The 18,985-nt window shown below is 44.6% G+C and overlaps 1 protein-coding gene across 1 annotated transcript in view; it reads left to right on the top strand.

Moving 5' to 3' along the window:
- PAPPA (pappalysin 1) overlaps nt 1–18,985 on the top strand; it is a 251,942-nt gene that overhangs the window by 196,077 nt on the left and 36,880 nt on the right. The window contains exons 17-18 of the mRNA XM_079961901.1: nt 4,170–4,341; nt 11,343–11,490. Coding sequence (XP_079818027.1) covers nt 4,170–4,341; nt 11,343–11,490 — 320 coding nt within the window. The remainder of the gene's footprint in view (nt 1–4,169; nt 4,342–11,342; nt 11,491–18,985) is intronic.

Here is an 18,985-nt window from a genome sequence, read left to right as displayed (position 1 = left end):
CTGTGGATATTAGAAAGTGCTTCCAGAGATATTTCAAAAAATTATATACCCAAGGGCCGCAAAATGAGATTGAGATTAAACAATTTTTGGGAAAAAATGGATTACCAAAATTGTCACAAGAAAATAGATCAATCCTGAACTGTAAAATAACACGACAAGAGATTGAACAAGCCATTCAGAATATGAAATTGGGCAAATCTCCAGGACCAGATGGGCTGACCTCCAAGTATTATAAGACACTAAAAGACTATCTGATACAACCACTGATGGAGGTTAGCAATGAAATTATGGAGGGGAGGAGGGCGCCAGAATCGTGGAAAGAAGCCTTCATCACATTGATACCAAAATCGGAAGCTGAAAAGACACAACTTAAGAAATATCGTCCCATCTCTCTTTTAAACGTGGATTACAAAATAAGTGCTCACTGGAAGGACAGATTGTGTGCTCACGATGAGTGCTCACTGGAAGGACAGATCGTGAAGCTGAGGCTTCAATACTTTGGCTACCTCATGAGAAGAGAAGACTCCCTGGAAAAGACCCTGATGTTGGGAAAGATGGTGGGCACAAGGAGAAGGGGACGACAGAGGACAAGATGGTTGGACAGTGTTCTCGAAGCTACAAACATGAGTCTGACCAAACTGCGGGAGGCAGTGGAAGACAGGAGTGCCTGGCGTGCTCTGGTCCATGGGGTCACGAAGAGTCGGACACGACTAAACGACTAAACAACAAGACAAAATATTTGCAGATATTCTGGCAAGTAGATTTAAAAAAGTTTTAAACGAGGTAATTCATAAGGACCAGGTGGGCTTTCTCCCAGGTAGACACTTGTTTGCTAACACAAGGAACATTATTGACATTTTGGAACTTTTGCAAACAGACATAAATACAAAAGCAGTATTAATTTTTATAGACGCGGAGAAGGCCTTTGACAATATCTCCTGGAAATTTATGAAGGGAAATTTAAAAGAAATGGGAGTGGGACGGGGTTTTGAGAATGGGATTGATGCAATATATTCAGAACAAAAGGCTAAATTGATAGTTAACAATGTGGTCACAGAAGAGTTTAAAATTGAAAAAGGAACACGACAAGGCTGCCCTATCTCCCCTTTGCTATTTATTTCGGTTCTGGAAGTGCTCCTGAATATGATTAGAGGGGACCGGTTGGTGGAAGGAATTCAGGTCGGAGCGAAACAATATAAACTCAAAGCTTTTGCAGATGACCTAGTTTTGACCCTGCAGGAGCCAGAATCTAGTACGAAAAGAGTACTACAATTGATCCAAGACTTTGGTCGGGTGGCGGGATTTAAACTAAACAAACAGAAAACCAAGGTATTGGGAAAAAAATTGACAGATACAGAGTCAGAACGGTTTCAGAGAAAGACAGAATTAAATGTGGTTAAAAAAGTAAAGTACCTAGGGGTAAACATAACAGCAAAAAATCTGAGTCTATTTAAGGATAATTATGAAAAATGTTGGTCAGAAATTAAGAGAGACTTAGATAGTTGGACAAAATTGAAACTTTCTTTGTTAGGCCGAATTGCTGCTATTAAGATGAATGTATTGCCAAAAATGTTGTTTTTGTTTCAAACACTACAGATTGTGGACAAGACGGAGTGCTTCCGGAAGTGGCAGAGAGATATCTCTAAGTTTGTCTGGCAGGGCAAAAAGCCCAGAATTAAGTTTAAGATATTAACCGACACGAAAGAGAGAGGGGGCTTTGCCCTGCCAGACTTAAAGTTGTATTATGAGGCCGCAGCTTTCTGCTGGCTAAAAGATTGGCTACTTCTCGAAGACACCGATGTATTGGATTTGGAAGGTTTTAACAATGCTTTTGGTTGGCATGCATACTTATGGTATGATAAGGTTAAAATCAATAAGGCCTTTAAAAACCATATTGTCAGAAAAGCAGTGTTCAATGTCTGGACAAAATATAAAGACTTATTGGAAAACAAAACTCCAAGGTGGCTATCACCTCTGGAAGCTAAGGCCCGAAAAAGACCCAATATGGAGGCCAAATGGCCAAAATATTGGGAAATTTTAGAAAAAGATGGAGACAATTGGAAATTGCAGAGTTTGGAGAAAATGAAGGATAAAGTGTGAGACTGGTTACACTACGCTCAGATTAAAGAAGTTTTCAAAAATGACAAAAAGTTAGGGTTCCAGGTGGAGAAATCGAAATTGGAATCAGAACTGCTAGAACCTAAGACTAAGGTACTTTCAAGAACGTATAACTTGCTGTTAAAATGGAACACACAAGATGAAATGGTTAAATCGGCTATGATAAAGTGGGCACAGGACATTGGGTATAATATCATGTTCGAGGACTGGGAAAGGTTGTGGACCACTGGGTTGAACTTCACTGCATGTAATGCTTTGAAGGAAAATGTAATGAAAATGATATATAGATGGTACATGACCCCAGCTAAACTTGCCAAAATATACCATTTGTCTGATAACAAATGCTGGAAATGTAAAGGGAATGAAGGAACATTCTTTCACCTCTGGTGGACGTGCTCTAGAGTGAAGGCCTTCTGGGAAATGATATATAATGAGTTGAAAAAGGTATTTAAGTATACTTTCCCCAAGAAACCAGAGGCCTTTCTTCTGGGTATTGTCGGCCAGAGGGTGATAAAGAAGGACAGAACTTTTTTCCTGTATGCAACAACAGCAGCAAGGATACTCATTGCCAAGCACTGGAAAACTCGAGATCTACCCACACTGGAAGAATGGCAGATGCAACTGATAGACTATATGGAATTGGCTGAGATGACCGGCAGAATCCGAGACCTGGGAGAGGAGAGGGTTGAAGAAGACTGGAAGAAATTTAGGATTTATTTACAAAAATACTGTAATTTGGTTGAATGTTAAGAAGGATGCCAGACCATAAATAATTGAGCACCACTAAATTAGACGTAATCTGGATGATAAGTGAGATTGAGGAAAATATAAACCTTTTGGAGAATTATTAGACTAAATTAAATGAACGAGACTTAAGAATGTAAACAAGATGATAAATTGCTGGAAAAAGTTTACAATGATGTAAGTGGGAGCGGGAGACGTGAGGGAGTCCAAAGAAGCTTTGAAAATATGTTATGATACATGTCATATTGTTTATTATTTTTGCATTTTGTATTTAAAAAATCTCAATAAATATTTATAAAAAAAAAGAAAAGAAATCATTACTGGCACAAAATCACCTCTGCATACCAATGCCTGGGGCACATGATTCTGGAGAATGCTATTGCATTCATGTCCTGTTTGTGAGCTTCCTATAGGTATATGGTTGACCACTTGTGAGAACAGGATGCTGGACTAGATAGACCACAGGGCACTTCAGATGTCTTGAACAGGCCAGAAACAAATTGGCCTCCTCTGTTAGTTGCTTATGAGAATGAGGCCTTTGAAGGAATGGAGAAAGGGAGTGCCACATAGCTGTTCTGGGACGGATTTCTAGGCATAAGCTGTTGCAAGAGAGTACAACAGGAGTGGATCAAGGGAGCAAAAAGTTTCCTCTAATTCCATAGCGCTTAAATGCAACAACCACAATCCTGGCTGCCACCACCCTCCCCTGCGCACACATAAAAGGGCAAAGCATCAAGGATGACTTCCATGGAATTTTGCATGAGAATGCAATTTAATGGTTTATCTCAGGAGCCTCTTGTTACCTGCTCCTTTATTGAAGATGCCAGCCATTAAAGCTCACCCCTCTCATTCTGTCTCTATAAGCCATTGCATTCACAAACCAGCTCTGTGCTAGGAACCTCCTTTTGGAAATACCCTCTTTGATATGCAACCTGGGGAGTCCTCTTTGAACCTTGGTGGGAAAAAGAAGTTTACTGGTATTCTACGTTTTATGACTCAGTGGGGATGGCGAGTGGAGAAAAAGAAACCCACATTAAAAATAGCCACTGACCTTAAGGTCTGGGTGAAGATTTTCAGTGTGGGGCGGGGGGGGGGCAACTTCAGCAGCTGGACCTTTGGAAATAGTCATTGTTTTCATTAGGAGACCACACAGCATAAATCCACCACCATGGTCCTGAAGTGTCAGGGACACAAATGTCTGTCGTGGTGGCAGCTTGGGAAAACGTTACAGAACTCAGGCTGTGTGTTAAATAAATCAACCGTTTCTCCTGTTTACCTTCTCTCTGCCCCCCCCCAATGTACTGTAGGAGGGCCTTTAAGATCCAGTGTGGCCAAGATGGAACTTGGCTAGAAGGAGCTTGTACACCTGTCACCTGCGAACCTCCACCCTCCAAGTTCTACGGGCTCTACCACTGCACCAACGGCTTCCAGTTCAACAGCGAGTGCAGGATCAAGTGTGAAGAGGATGGCACCCAAGCTGTGAGTCCCTTCCAACCTCATCTAAGCTGTTGCAGGTTTCATAAAAGCCTTCCCCTGTAGCGATACCCAAAGAAGTCTCACCAGGATGTGTTACATTGCCACATTCTATTCATCCATCCATCCATTCCTTTTATTTCATAAAAAGTATACACCGCTTGATTGTTTTTTAAAAAGAAAACCCTCAAAGCAGTTTAGAGAAAAAGATAAAACAGTAAAATCAAGAAATACCCACAACTGTATTTTAAAACATACAGAAGTTAAAATACTGAAAAATTGCAACTCACCTCAGTTTTCTAAGCATCTTGGTGGGCTTGTCTAAACAGGATGTTTTTAGCAGGTGCCAGAAAGTGTACAGTGAATGTGCCTGCTTGACCTCAATAGGCAGGGAGTTCCAAAGTGCAGGTGCTGCCACACTCAACGTCTGAGTTCTTACAAATGCAGAACGGGTATTATGTGACACTTGTAGTAGCGCCAGTTCTGCTGATAGAAGTAGTCAAGTGGGCACATGTGGGGTGAGACAATCTCATAGGCGAACTGGTCCCAAGGGCTTTATATGCTAATAGTAACATATTGAACTTGGCCCAATAGCAAATCAGCAACCATTTCAGATCTGTGCACAGAGGTCATATGTGCTGACAAAGCCTCACGTCTATCAGCAATCATGCTGCAGCATTCTGCAGTGACCACAGCTTCAAGATCAAGCATGAGGAAAGCCCCACCTAGACTGCTTTTTAGTAATCCAGTCTTGAAGTAACCAACACATGAACCGCTGAGACCAGGTTTTCCTGGTCCAAGAATGGTCATAGTTGCAGTTGGTAAAAGCATTTCTAGTCATGGAAGCAGGGCCATCTTACCCATAGGCACAAGGGATGCAGGGCACCCGGGCGCCAGTCTCTCAGGGGTGCAAGACCAAGAGTCCGGGGCCCAAGAGTTGGGTCCGGGGAAGAGCCCACCTGTTGGAGCGCTGAGACGGGCTCTTCTGCTGTGGCCGGCTCTGCACCACAAGTTTGGGGGCGACCGAGCCAGTGAGACGCTGAGGTAGCCAGCCGGCTCCGCCCTCCTGTGCACCTGGGACTGGGCAACCTGGGGGAGGCAGGTGGATCTTTGCACCCCAGCACCACATAAGCTTAAGGCAGTCCTGCATGGAAGCTACCTAAACCTCCATTGACAGAGCTGCCCATATGATCACTACCCATGGCTACTAGTCACCTATGAGTATGTTCTACCTTACCTGGTATTGTTTGTACAGATTTTTATTTGATTTTACAAAAGTTACATCAGATAATACAACTGAATAGACCATAACAGTCTTATATCATTCATGCATGGCAAAAGCTACATATTGGGTTTGCCACATTGCAGTGTTGTATCAGACTTATGATTCATTCTCATTAGTCAGCATATATACTCTTAGTTCATAAAGAAGATCAAACAAAGGAAAGCAAGATGAAATTAGCTGTTAATAAGCAATATCATACAGCCAAATACTCTCAATATTTTGGTTTAGTTCTCAATTATTGTAGGTAAATGTCAGAGGCTCTTAACAGTTGTGAAAAAGCTGGTTTAAATAATATTCACTTTTCTTTCATGTTGCAGGTGAGATAAAATAGAATGCTAATACATGTGAAAGTGGGGGTAGAGGTTGAAACATTGATTCAGATCAACCAAATCGAGCTAAGGGCTGGTGGGGGATATTGTTCATTTTTCAGAAACTAGTGTAAGTAATGAAGTCAAACCACACTGCCTAGGTGATCTGCCCATGAGATAACTGTAACATATTTGTTTGTGACTCAAGAAGGACTGTTTTCTACTCTTCTACCAATCATCTAGTGTTGCACCAGAAAGATATTTCCAGTGTCTGATTATGTTTCATCTTGCAGCCTGTAATAGGTGGCCTATAAGTATCTCACCTGGTACTGAAAAGACCATAATGAAGGCTTCAAGTGAACCTCTATGGAGAGAGTTTCCCATAAGTGCTGTGTCAGCACTGAAAAGGCCTTCTACAAGTTGCCAGCCAGCAGTGCCCTGCTCTTTTTCAGAATGTTCCATTGCACACCTACCCCTTCATTTTCCAGTATCCCCTCCCCCCCCCATGCGCACTGAGCATACCTAATCCTTGTTCTACTTTTCTCGTATTACGCACAAACACACACATGACACCTCTTAGGGTTTTTTCCCATAAAGCCTTTTTCTGCAACTTCATATCTTGGGGTTCTCCCACCCAAAGACTCCTTTCGTTGCATGAAAGGTGCCATTTCAGATACAAAAGTACAAGTACCTGAAGAACTAGTTTGCTATGATTAAACTTATCTCCCAACCAAGGAGCCAACTCTTAGGGGCCATGGGGGCTCTGGCCCCCTGCAATAAAATATTTGAGGGGGCTGGCCCCCCAAAGTTGATGTGCATTGCGTGTTCGATTATGTGGGGCAGGGCATAGCTGGTCCCCCATATTTTGTTCAAGTTGGCACCCTTGTCTCCTGATCTTATGAGGAAAGCCCTGCTTGATTCAACCAATGATATAAGTAGTCCAGGGATGAAGAACTGTTTCCACGCCAAGGGCTGGGATTTGCTATTCAACAACTTTGGGCAAAAAAAAAAAAAAAGTTGGATTTCCACTGTTTGAAATATGGCAACCTGATACAGTACGCCAGTTTCCAGGTACATCTCTCTCTGCCCTTCAATGTGAACAAGTGAATAGCATTATCCCAAATCAGGGATATATTCCAGCCAGGCGAAAACACTCAAGGATGGCGTGAAGCAAGACCAGGGAGGGGTATGGCCCAGGGAGATTAGAGGGGTCCAGGGGAAAGTTCCAAGGGCCAGACAGAAGGGCATGGAGGGCCACATACTGTTGGGGGGCATTAAATGAGGAGGGGGAGAACCATGTATGCCACCTTGAGCTGCTTGGAGAGTAAGGTGGGCCGTAAGTGCAATAAATAAATAATAAATGTGAACTTCATTAGCATTTAAAGTAAAAATGAAACAAACTGTCAATAAATTAAAGCAGTGAATGAAAAAAATACAACAAACAGTCCAATGAGACTGGAACCCAATGCCTCAAGTCCGTCATCCCATTTCACACAGTGACCAATCAGACACTTCTTGGAATCCCACAAGCTGGAGCCCTACTTAACATTTGCAGTGCTGCACTGCCCCCAAACAAGGAAGCTCTACTTGGTCATCATCATCATCATCACATAAATGTAGAGAGACCTCCCCAAAACTTCTACAAACCCATTGTTTCTGTTGCCCTCTTCTCCCGCTCCCATGGGTTATAGCCAATGTTAATCCTAATTAAAGTAGAAGGCCTGTATCTCAGTGCCAGAGCATCTACTTTCCATGCAGAAGGTCCCACGTTCAATCTCTGGCATCTCCAGGTAGGTCTGGAAAAGACTCCCTGTCTGAAAGCCTGGAGAACTGCTGCCTGTCAGTGTAGACAATACTGAGCTAAATGGACTCAGTCCACATTCACACCATACATTTAAAGCACTGATACCACTTTGAACAGTCATGACTTCTCCCAAAGAATTCTGGGAGCTGTATTTTGCCAAGGATGCTAAGAGTTGTTAAGAGACACCTATTTCCCTCACAGATAAGTAGTTCCCAGAGTGGTTTAGCAATCAGTTCCTCTTCACAGACAACCCAGGAAATTGCAGCTCTCTTAACAATTCTCAGCACCCTTAGCACATTGCAGCTCCCATAATTCTTTGGTGGAAGCCATGACTGTTCAAAATGGTATCATAGTTGTCAGGGAACTGCCATCGGAGCCAGAGGAAGAGGGAGGGCTCCAGAGGGATGCCCGAGAGCGTCCCAGGAGGGAGAGAGGCAGCCCATCTGTGGGGGAAGGAAATCAGCGTAGCAGCAGTGGAGAAGGGGGGCAGATGGGGGAATCGGTGAGGAGGCTCCATGACTCCTCGCCGGAGACCAGCGGGGAGAGCACGGGTCCTCCACTGCCCACACCCTCCCTGCGCGGAAGACTTCTGCGCAGGGAGAGTAGGCGGAGACTTGGCGTCAAAGAACTTCTTTGCTGGAAGAAGTTCAAGAAACGCCCACTGACGGATTCTGCCAGCGATTGAGACAGCCACGGATGGGTGGCTGTCTGGACAGAAAGGGTTCACCCAGGTGACTCACCCAGGTGTGGCGACGACTTACGCACGAGCAACCCCTAGAACCATTACAATAGTGCTTTAAATTTATAGTGTGAATGTGGGTTTGCATGGGCACAACTAACTTAGGTCCATCGATTTCAGTGGGTTTGATCTGAGTAGAACTTAGTAGGGTACATCCTTGTGCCTTTTCCAAGTCCAAAGGTAAAGGGACCCCTGACCATTAGGTCCAATCGTGGCCGACTCTGGGGTTGCGGCGCTCATCTCGCTTTATTGGCCGAGGGAGCTGGGAGCTGGTCATGTGGCCAGCATGACTAAGCCACTTCTGGCGAACCAGAGCAGCGCACGGAAACACCGTTTACCTTCCCGCCGGAGTGTTACCTATTTATCTTCTTGCACTTTGACGTGCTTTCGAACTGCTAGGTTGGCAGGAGCAGGGACCGAGCAACGGGAGCTCACCCCGTCACGGGAATTCGAACCGCCGATCTTCTGGTCGGCAAGTTCTAGGCTCTGTGGTTTAACCCACAGCGCCACCCGCGTCCCTTTTTCAAGGTCTACAGCATCCTTTTTCAGAAGGACTGACCAGAACTGTGCATAGTAGAACAGATCTGCATGTGCCATGCTGTGCTGTGTGAGAGATGCAAAGAACTGGCATATTCTCTTCCCAAACCTTCCACACAGAAGTCTGGCATCTGGTCTGTTTAAAACCGTCACATACCAATCAGCATCCATTCAGACTTTGACTCTTCTGTGTTTAGATCTAGCAGGCCCTGTTTCTCCCCACCCCTCACCCTTGGTGTGTTTTGGCTAACTTGGCAGTCAATGTACCTGTGAGCTGTTTGGCAGCCTTACAGCCGCCAAGAGAGCCTGGTTCCACCAGCCTCTTATGTTTGGTGCAGAAAACGTGCACTGATGTAATGGGGTTTGTGTTTCACAGTTCAGGGTTGTGTTGAAAACTGCTTCAAGCCTTTGAGGGAATGGGAAATCGCCCCACTGGGAATATAAGAAGAGTCCTGCTGGATCAGGCCAGTGGCCCACATAGTCTGGTATCCTGTTCTCACAAGAGCTGTCTCCCCTCCTGTGGTTTCCAACAACTGGGAAATCTATAAAGATGGGAGAGCAAAATACATTATTTGCACAAGTGTCAAACTATGGGTCCTTAGTAGCTTGTTTGTGGGGGGGGGGAGGATGGAATCCTCACGCGCCATTCATGGTGTTTTATTCATTATCATATTTGTACCCCCCTTTCTTTCAAGGAACTCAAGGTTGTGTACATTCTTCTCCCACCCACCCCTAACCCATTTTACCCTCACTACAACCCTGTGAAGTAGGGTAGAGTGAGAGTGAGTGACTGCCTAAGCTAACCCTGTGAGCTTTATGCCTGAGAGAGGAATTGAACTCTGGTCTCTGACACTTTAACGCTGTGATTCTCAACCTGTGGGTCCCAGATGTTGTTGGACTCCAACTCCCATCATCCCTGAGCTCTGGCCTTGCTAGCTAGGGGTGATGGGAGTTGTAGTTCAACAACATCTGGGGACCCACAGGTTGAGAAAGGCTGCGTAACCACTGTGCCACACCAGCTCTCATGTTATAGCAATTGCACATCCTATTCCTTGCTATATTTGGAAGGGTGGAGGGGGTTAGGGCAACATGGTGGGGGGAGTGCCAATCTCTGGTGTAAGGTGGGTTGGCTGAAAGTCTGAGCTCTCATCACATAAACAGAAGTTATTCCATACTGACATATAAAACTTAAGTGAGGTTCAGCTCTTAATTCAGACATGATGTAGCGGGGTGGGGAGTAGTCCATGGATATGTGTACATTTTTTCTTTTTAAAGCATGTTTTTAATGCAGGAGAAACATCAGCTTGGCTGTGAGGCAATTCCACCCCCACCCCCCACTAAAGCATTTATATCATGCAGTAGTGAACATTATATGATATGTACCTTGGCACTGAAACCAGCATTTCAGTCTTGCTGGAGTCCAGTTTTTCCTTGGCTTGCAATGAGGATTAAACCATTAGGGGCCTTAATAGTCCTCGTTTTTAAGCAGAAATAGGTGTGTGTTACTGCTCTGCAGACTTTGGTGGACCTTGTGAGAGTACTGACCCTTGAAAATGATAAAGGCTTCAATTAATGTGACCCTTCTGGTGAGGATAAATTATTGTTTTAGTGTTTTATATAGTTTTCTCCTCCTAATAAATTGGCTCCATAATAGGCTGATACTGGAGCTAGGGATGTGTGTGAGTGTGTGTGTGGTTTCTATGTTTGAATGGGAGAGAATTCCTTGGTGATTTCAATGCAGCTGAAATTTCTTTAGGAAGGCTGGGACAAATCTGCCAATTTCAGTTGACAGATCCCAATCTTCAGTTCAGTTCTACACTTTCTGAAAGAATTTTTTTCTTGGGGGCAGGGCAGATTGTCATTAAAACTCACCTGCATTTTCACTTTCATTTTTTTGCAGGTTTTGCTTATAGCAAACACATGCAGCTTTGGCTGATGTGCACATTTTGTTACAAGCCATTTCCTCTAATATATTGAATTTTAAGATACCTTTTTCATGCACACTTTTATGATTATTATTATTTTTTGTACACATGCAGAAAAAGTGATGGATAATAATGCCACCGGTGGTGGCTGGTGCCCATTGGGACTGGCAGGGTAAAAAGCAGGGTGTCCAAACCAGAGGTGGAGTCACAGCCAATGACAGGTGGAGCCACTACCTGATTGGATATGAGTAAGAAGGCAGGCAGGTGGGGTTGGCTGAGGACAGACTGAGGTTGCAGGTGTAGGGGCAGTGCCCCATTTCCCCAATGGACCAGCTTCCAGTGAATGATAGTGATGCCTGGAACACCTTCACCCTTTTCCTAAGCTGTTCTTCCTGCTTTCTCTTACCAGGGCCGTGGGAACAACGTGATTCACTGCCGGAAAGACGGCACCTGGAGCGGCTCATTTCACCTCTGCAGAGGGATGCAAGGACACTGCTCCCTTCCCAGCCAGCTGAGCGGGGGCCTGAAACTGCAGTGTCCAGAGGGATACAGCATAGGTATTTATAAGGTTTCTGCCCAGCTTAGAAGCCAAATGGTTGATGTCAGTGAAAAAGGCAGGAGAAAGGCAAGGGTTCTTCAAAAGCTTCCTCTTCCGTCTCCCACCTTCCCCCATTGGCCTGAGTCTCAAAACAACACAGCTAATTAGTCCTTCTTGAAAGGGCAAGACAGACTTTAAGGTGCCAGACCTCTTGGTAACATATGATGCTCCCTTGCACTCACATAACAGGGCGGTTCTCTGTGGTCCTTGGTGATGGCTGCTCACAGTTAAACTGTGGGTAGCAGCCTTTATGTAACTATGTGCACAGGCACTTCTGTGTGGATGCTGCAGTGACTTTGTAGTCTGTTTAACCTGGAGAAGAGAAGAAACAACTAATGGGAAGCATGGCAGTGCAGGGATGAGGAACCCTGTGGTACTTCTGATGTTGCTGGACTACAGCTCTTGTTATCCCTCACTATGGACCATGCTGGTTGAGGCTGGAGGAGCCACAGGTTCCCCATCCCTGCAACAGCAGTCTCCAAATATCTGAAGGGCTACCATACACCTGTTGCCTTAGCCTAGCACAGAATGAGTGGAAAGCAGATTTTGGCTGAAAAATTGGAGAGGCTTTCTGTGGGTAAGAGCTGTTCAACAGTGGACTAGCTTGCCACTGGTGATGCTGAGGCATTTGGTCCATTTATCAAGGATGGGAATGTATCAAGGATGCTGCAACATCATGCATTGAGCAGTGGCTTGGACTAGAGAACCCCCAGTGTCCCTTCAGATTTTTTATGATTCTACAAAGAAGAGGCCAGCTAGATCAGACCAAGGTTCCAATTTTCCTGAATGCTAGTGTGGCATCCTGTTTGCCTCAATGACTCCACAAAGTGCACAAGCAGGACATTATGGATTACATCCAATATTCATCATACTCTGAACAGATCTGTTGAAATTAATGGGCATTACTAACTTACATCCATTGATTTCAATGGGTCTATTGTGAATACAAAACCTGGAGAGCAACTGCTGGTCATTGTTGACCAGGGATGGTGAAGCAGTGACCCTCCAAATGTTGTTTGACTGCATTTCCCAGGGATGCAGGTTTTCTGTTCCTGGTGTAGGCAATATTGAGCTAGGCAACCTCAAGTCCCAATTACTACAATGTATTCAGTGTGGGACTTCCCTTGGGCCCAGTCCAGAACCTCCAGCCGATGCAGAATGCTGCAGCTAAATTGTTGTGGACAGCCTATTACCAGTGCATAACTCAAAATATTCCACTGCCTGCCCATGTGCTACTGGGCCAGGTTCAGTGTTCTGGTATCATTTGGCAAGGCTCTTAACAACTTCTGTCCAGGGTAGCTAAATGACCACTTGTTCCCTTCTATCCCTCCCTGATCACTGAGGTCTTCAGGGGAGTAATTTGTAGTGGGGCCCCATGGTTCTGGTTCACAGTTTGTATCCACCAGGAGCTGTGTTTTCAGTATTGTAGCCCCAATTTTGTGCAAATCCCTTCCAATAGGGCCCCCTCCCTATTGAACATCTTTCTACAGAAGACTTCTAAAATTCAGCAGGCATTTTGACTTCTGTCTGATTTTATAGTTTGAACTGATTTTTACCCTTTTTTTGTATTTATTGCACACTGCTTAAAAACTATTGCAGTTAAGCGATGTATAAATTGTTTAAATAAACAGATAACTAGGTAGGTTAATGGCCTGGCTTGGTATAACACAACCTCCATTGTCCCAATGACATCCTGAAAACATTTGCCTGTGGTTGTAGAAGCAGAATGTAAGACGAGCCTGCTGGGTCAGTCCAATGGTCCATCTCGTCTAGCATCCGTGTAACTGTGGGATTCCTGCAAGCTGAACACAATGAGCACAACAGCACTCTGCCCACCTGCATTTCTCAGCAAGTGGTATTCAGAGGCATAGAAACATAGCCATGGTGGCTAATAACCCTGTGGGAATGGACTCTCTGCTGGTCAACACCTTTTCATTTGTCCATATCATGGACACAACGCCAGGGTTTGAAACAGGAGACTTTTGCATCCCTACCTGGAGATGCCAGGGGCCGGATCTCTGGCCTTCGCTATGCAAAGCATAGGCTATGGACCTTCTGTGAGTAGCTCTTCCACAAAGTGTGAGCATCATTGACAAGGGATGGGGGAGAGATTTGATTCAGTTTGCATTTGAAGACAAATCCGCTTAATTCACACTTTCTGAAATAATCCACTAACTGAGGCACAATCTCCTTTCGAAATATGCGCGTCTCTAAAGTCATATACTAAGGTAAAATGCACACTACATACTTTCAAATATAGCTAATGTTGAAAACAACATACACAAATACATTATATAGAGGGAAATTCCTCTGCAAGTATGTGTATGTCAAAGCAAAATTGCAGACAAAAGGTTACATTTGGAGAAATCTACACTAAAATCCTGATGATTTTCCATGATAACTTTTTTTAAAAAAAAACCAAAACCAAAACAAAACCTGGCAAACTGAATTTTGAGACTGGAAAAGGAAGAAACTGAAACTGACAGATCCTCCCATCCCTATCACTGATCCAGGTTGTGTAGTCCTACCAATACAGCAAAGATGCATTGCAGGTAAAGCTCCAGGTCCGTGTGTGTTTGTGTGATTTCCCCATATGCCATTCTCTCCTTGGCTATCATTCTGAACTCCAAAGAAATATCTCCCCTCCCCTCTCTCTTACACATACACTGTGCTGATCCCTCATTATAGCCTAACTATTGTGAGTTGCTTCAAGGCCTTCCCAAGGGGGAGAGGAATGCGACCTAGATGAGCTCACTGCTCTGTAATGATGCCAATTATGGATCACATATCAAAACAATTCAGGCCTGCTCCTCTCCTGAAGTGTAAATTGCACTGCTGGTGAAGCAGTGAGACGGCAAGCAGGCATCCTTTTCCCTGACAACGTGTATTATCTCTGGAGAAGAGGTGACCTTTAGATGCCTACCAAAGGTTGCTGTAGCATTCAAGGGACATCTTCCCCCCTCATTTTTCATAATGCTGGGTCCTAACTTTTTTTTTTTGGTAGAGGGGGCAAGGTGTAGGAATGGAAGCTGAAATGGAAATTAAATGGCAATTGCCTTGTTCCACAAGGTATTGTCTTGTTATTCATTTATGTCACTTTCCCCATGATCATAGAACCTTAGGATTACAATTACAGTTATCCTCCTTGTTTTACCCTTATGGCAAACTTTGGAGGTAAGGCTGCAGCAATTAGTGCTGGCTCTGCCAGTATGTATTATGGACCAGGGTCAGTCTGAGCCTGGGTTTTCCATGCTCGAGTCCTTAGGGCGTGTAGCAACTTCTACCACCTTCAGGCAGTGGTGAGCTGCAGTAAACCCATCTCAGGGGTACAGCCTCTGCTTTGCATGCAGAAAGCCCCAGGTGCAATCCCAGGTCAGCCTGTAATGTCACCAGCATGAAATTCTGGTGGGCCACAGCCAGCCAGCATAAACAATATTGAACTATCAGCGGCTAGTAGCCATGATGGCTATGCTGTGCCTTTTCAGCCAGAGGAAGTAATGCTTGTGCATGGCAGTTTCTGGAAACCACAGGAGGGGAGAGTGCTTGTGCTAAGATTCCGCCTGTGGGTTTCCCATTCAGGTATTTGTCTGGTCACTGAGAGAACAGAATGCTGGATTAGATGGGAAGTTTGTGTGGTGCACATATGTTACTTGGAAAAATGCTGGGGATTGAACCCGGAAACTCCTGCATGCAAAGCAGATATGCTTCTTCTGAGCTATGGTCCTTCCACATAGATGGGTCATTGGCCTGATCCAGCAGGCTCTTCTTTCATTCATTGCCATTGGCTGGGCCCACCCCCACAACCCAGAAGGCAAAATCTATCCCAAGCAAGGCCTCTGATGAATATCTTAGCAGCTGTGCAGAATCATTGGGGAATAAGCAGGCTATTTCGGTGGTTTATAGGTCAGGCGTTGCATTGAAAGAGGCATCTGTTGTCAGCAAGAACAGAATCTTGTCTAGTGAGTGACAGATAGCCACCCACACATACAGACATACCCTCCAGTCCTATGTTGTGTCTTCCATCCACTGGGAATGAACCAGTAACAGCTGTCTATGCAATTTTCCCAGAAAGCTTAATAAAATGCTGCTATCAGTGAAACTGCATCCATGGGATCTGTTAGGTTGGCACGTATATACACAGGTGAAACTCAGAAAGATAACCCATCTTCAAACAACAGCAAAATCTATCTACCCGTTTGACTCAGCCACTCAAAAATAATGGAAGGCAAGCCTATCCAAAGGCATTTAAAGGCAAACCTATCTAATTCGCAGTTTCTGAAACAATGTGCAAACTGAAACAAAGCTATTGTTTGAAATTCATTCTTTTCCATATTTTGCAATGCAATTTCTCCATCCAAGTAATGTGTAAAAATAGCAATAGTCACAATAATACTAGAGTAAAAATGCACATATCAGTGAAAATATTGTAATATATTTGGGGCAATTCTTTTGGAAATATGTGTATATGTGAGGGGAAATGGCATAAAAGCTGTGTTCATTAAGAGAAATTTGCACTAAAATACTGGTAAATTTTAATGAGGACTTTAAAGAAAAACTTACATGGCAATGTGAAGAACCGAATTTAAGATTGGGGGGCAGGGGGGTGAGAAACTGGGAGAGACCAAAATGGGTAGATGCAGACATTGGTGTTACTGCAGACACCAATCAGGGAAGGGTTTGTTGTGAGCCAGAAGTGAGAAGCTGCCTCCCCTCTTTGGTCTTGTTTCTGATACTGATTGGAGTTCAGAGCTCCTTAATGACACACTCACAGCAGCTGTGCCACTGTGAGAGTGATTTCGCAGAGGGGGAAAGCCAATGCAGCAGTGGCGGCAGCACCCCCAGGGGTGTAGGTTTGTGTCTTCGAAAAGCTCTAATATATTACTGCTTACCTTAATAGGGAGAGGGCAGGGCTCCTGTGGTGCGCAACCATTAGGCGAAATGAATAAGGGGCTCACCTGCTAGCAACTGTGCCACACCACTTGTGCCCTATGTAAACAGGTTTCAAATGCATTTCAGGCTGAAAGCTCCCTCATAGAAATAAATCATATCTGTTTGATTAATCTGTTTAGCTCTCACCTCTTCCTCCCGAAGATGCTCAGGGTGGTAATAACAGCAATAGTAAGACTAATTTCCATGCACATAGAAAACTAGCTTGCCAGAGAGATGGGCTCCCTGGCTTGCTTGATTTCTGTGTGCAAAAATCTATGTGTGATCTCCCTCCCCCCCTCCCCCTCTGTGTGTGTGTGTGTAAGTGGGCATTGATAGATATAAAATTCTTATTGTCTTGTTACATTTGTACCCTACTCTTCCTCTAAAGAAATCAAGATGGTGGTGATGGTGGCTATCAGACGTTTATATCTCAACTTTCTCCCTGACATGAACTCAAGGTGGATGCAGATAAAAATAAGAACAGCTAAAAACATAGGTGGTGGTGGGGAATAATTAAAAGCAATTAAACATAGATAGAATTAACACTACACACACACACACACACAAATGGAGAGAATAAAAACAGCATGGCAATTCATGTAGTTTATGAGATTGGGTACAAGTGATCTGCATCAAGTCCTGATGAGGAGAAGAACCCAAGCTGGAGTGCAGAAGAAGAAGAAGAAGAAGAAGAAGAAGAAGAAGAAGAAGAAGAAGAAGGGGGGTTGTTTGGATTTGATATCCCACTTTATCTCTACCCTAAGGAGTCTCAAAGTGGCTAACAATTTCCTTTCCCTTCCTCCCCCACAACAAACCCTCTGTGAGGTGAGTGAAGCTGAGAGACTAGCCCAAGAGACTAGCCCAAGGTCACCCAGCAGCTGCATGTGGAGGAGCGGGGAAGCCAACCCGGTTCACTAGATTACGAGTCCACTGCTCTTAACCACTACACCACACTGGCTCTCAGAAGAGGAGGCAGGCAGGAGTCCATAGCAGCCAGCCAGTACAGGGGACTGAGGGGCAAGGCATTTGCATCCACTCCGGAAAGAGAGTGGTCAATGCCAAGCCCTTCAGAACCCTAGACAGGTACCAAGGAAGAGGCAACCTTCTCCAACATGGGCTGGTTGCAGGTTGAACTATTGTATAGTCATTCAGCCTGACTGCCTTTGCTGGAGAATGGAGATCCTTAAAGGAAGAGGCCTCTGGCATGTAATCTAGCATTTGGTCACTCATCTGCTGGGCATGCCTGTTGCAGTGGTGAGCAGATTTTAGACACAATGCCTTTGGGGAACAGTGATGCTGCTCCTTCTCTGAGCTGCAGTCCATGGATTATGATGCTTCCTGGTTAGTGGACCTGAGCTTATCATCACAGCCCAAATTTGGAATTCATGTAGGTGGTAGGTGCTACTGGCTCAACTGGCCCCCATCCTTCCATTCAAAACATTCAGAATCATAGCATTGGAACCAACCCCAAGGGTCATCTAGTCCAACCCCCTGCAATGCATAAATCTCAACTAAAGAATCCATGACAGATGGACATCCAAACTCTCCAAGGAAGGAGAGCCCACAAATTCCCAAGGGAGACCATTCTTCTGTTGAACAGCTCTTACTGTCAGAAAGATCTTCCTGATGCGTAGTTGGAATCTCATTTCTTGTAACTTCAAGCCATTGGTTCAACTCCTACTCTCCAAAGCAGGAAAAAACAACCTTGCTCCATCTTCCATGTGACAGCCCTTGAGAAATTTGAAGATGGTATTCTATCTCTTCCCAGTCTCCTCTTTTCCAGGCCAAACATACACAGCACCATCAACCTCTCCTCATAAAGCTTGGTTTCCAGACCCTTGATCATCTTGGTCACCCCTCTGAACACTTTCCAGCTTGTCAATATCCTTCTTAAATTGTGGTGCCCAGAATTGGACGCAGTATTCCAGGTGTGGTCTGACCAAGGCAGAATAGAGTGGGACTATTACTTCTCTTGATCTGGACACTATACTGTTAATGCAGCCTAGAATAACATCAGCTGTTTTTGCTGCTGCATTACACTTTTGGCTCATGTTAAGCCTGTGGTCCACCAAGACCCCTAGATCCTTTTCACATGTACTACTGGCAAACCAGGTGTCCCCCATCTTAGATTTGTGCATCTGCAGAACTTCACATTGGTCCCTATTAAATTTCATTTTGTTAGTCTGGGCCCATGACAAGGGTGATTTGGCTTCTTGCTGGGAAGACTCTCCCCTTTTCATTTTCCTGGCAAATGGTTGTGCTCTTTCCCCTGTTAAGATAAGCCCCCTCTGATCCTGTCAGCTCTGCTGCCAGATTTTAGAACTAGGGTTGGGAACCTCATCCCCAGTGGCTCCCCTTATTGACCCTCTAGTGATTTTCACAAGGCTGGCTGTAGTGTGTCTGTGAATTGTGACTAATGCTGTCTTTCATGCCTGGATGAAATATGGACATGGTACATGTCTAGCCATGTCTGCTTTTGGTACTGCTTCAGCATGTGGCCCCTCTTTAAACTTGCCCTTGAGGGA

Source organism: Podarcis cretensis, assembly GCF_951804945.1.
Source record: "Podarcis cretensis genome assembly, chromosome: Z".
Taxonomy (NCBI): Eukaryota; Metazoa; Chordata; class Lepidosauria; order Squamata; family Lacertidae; genus Podarcis; species Podarcis cretensis.
This window is presented reverse-complemented; position numbering and strand designations above follow the sequence as displayed.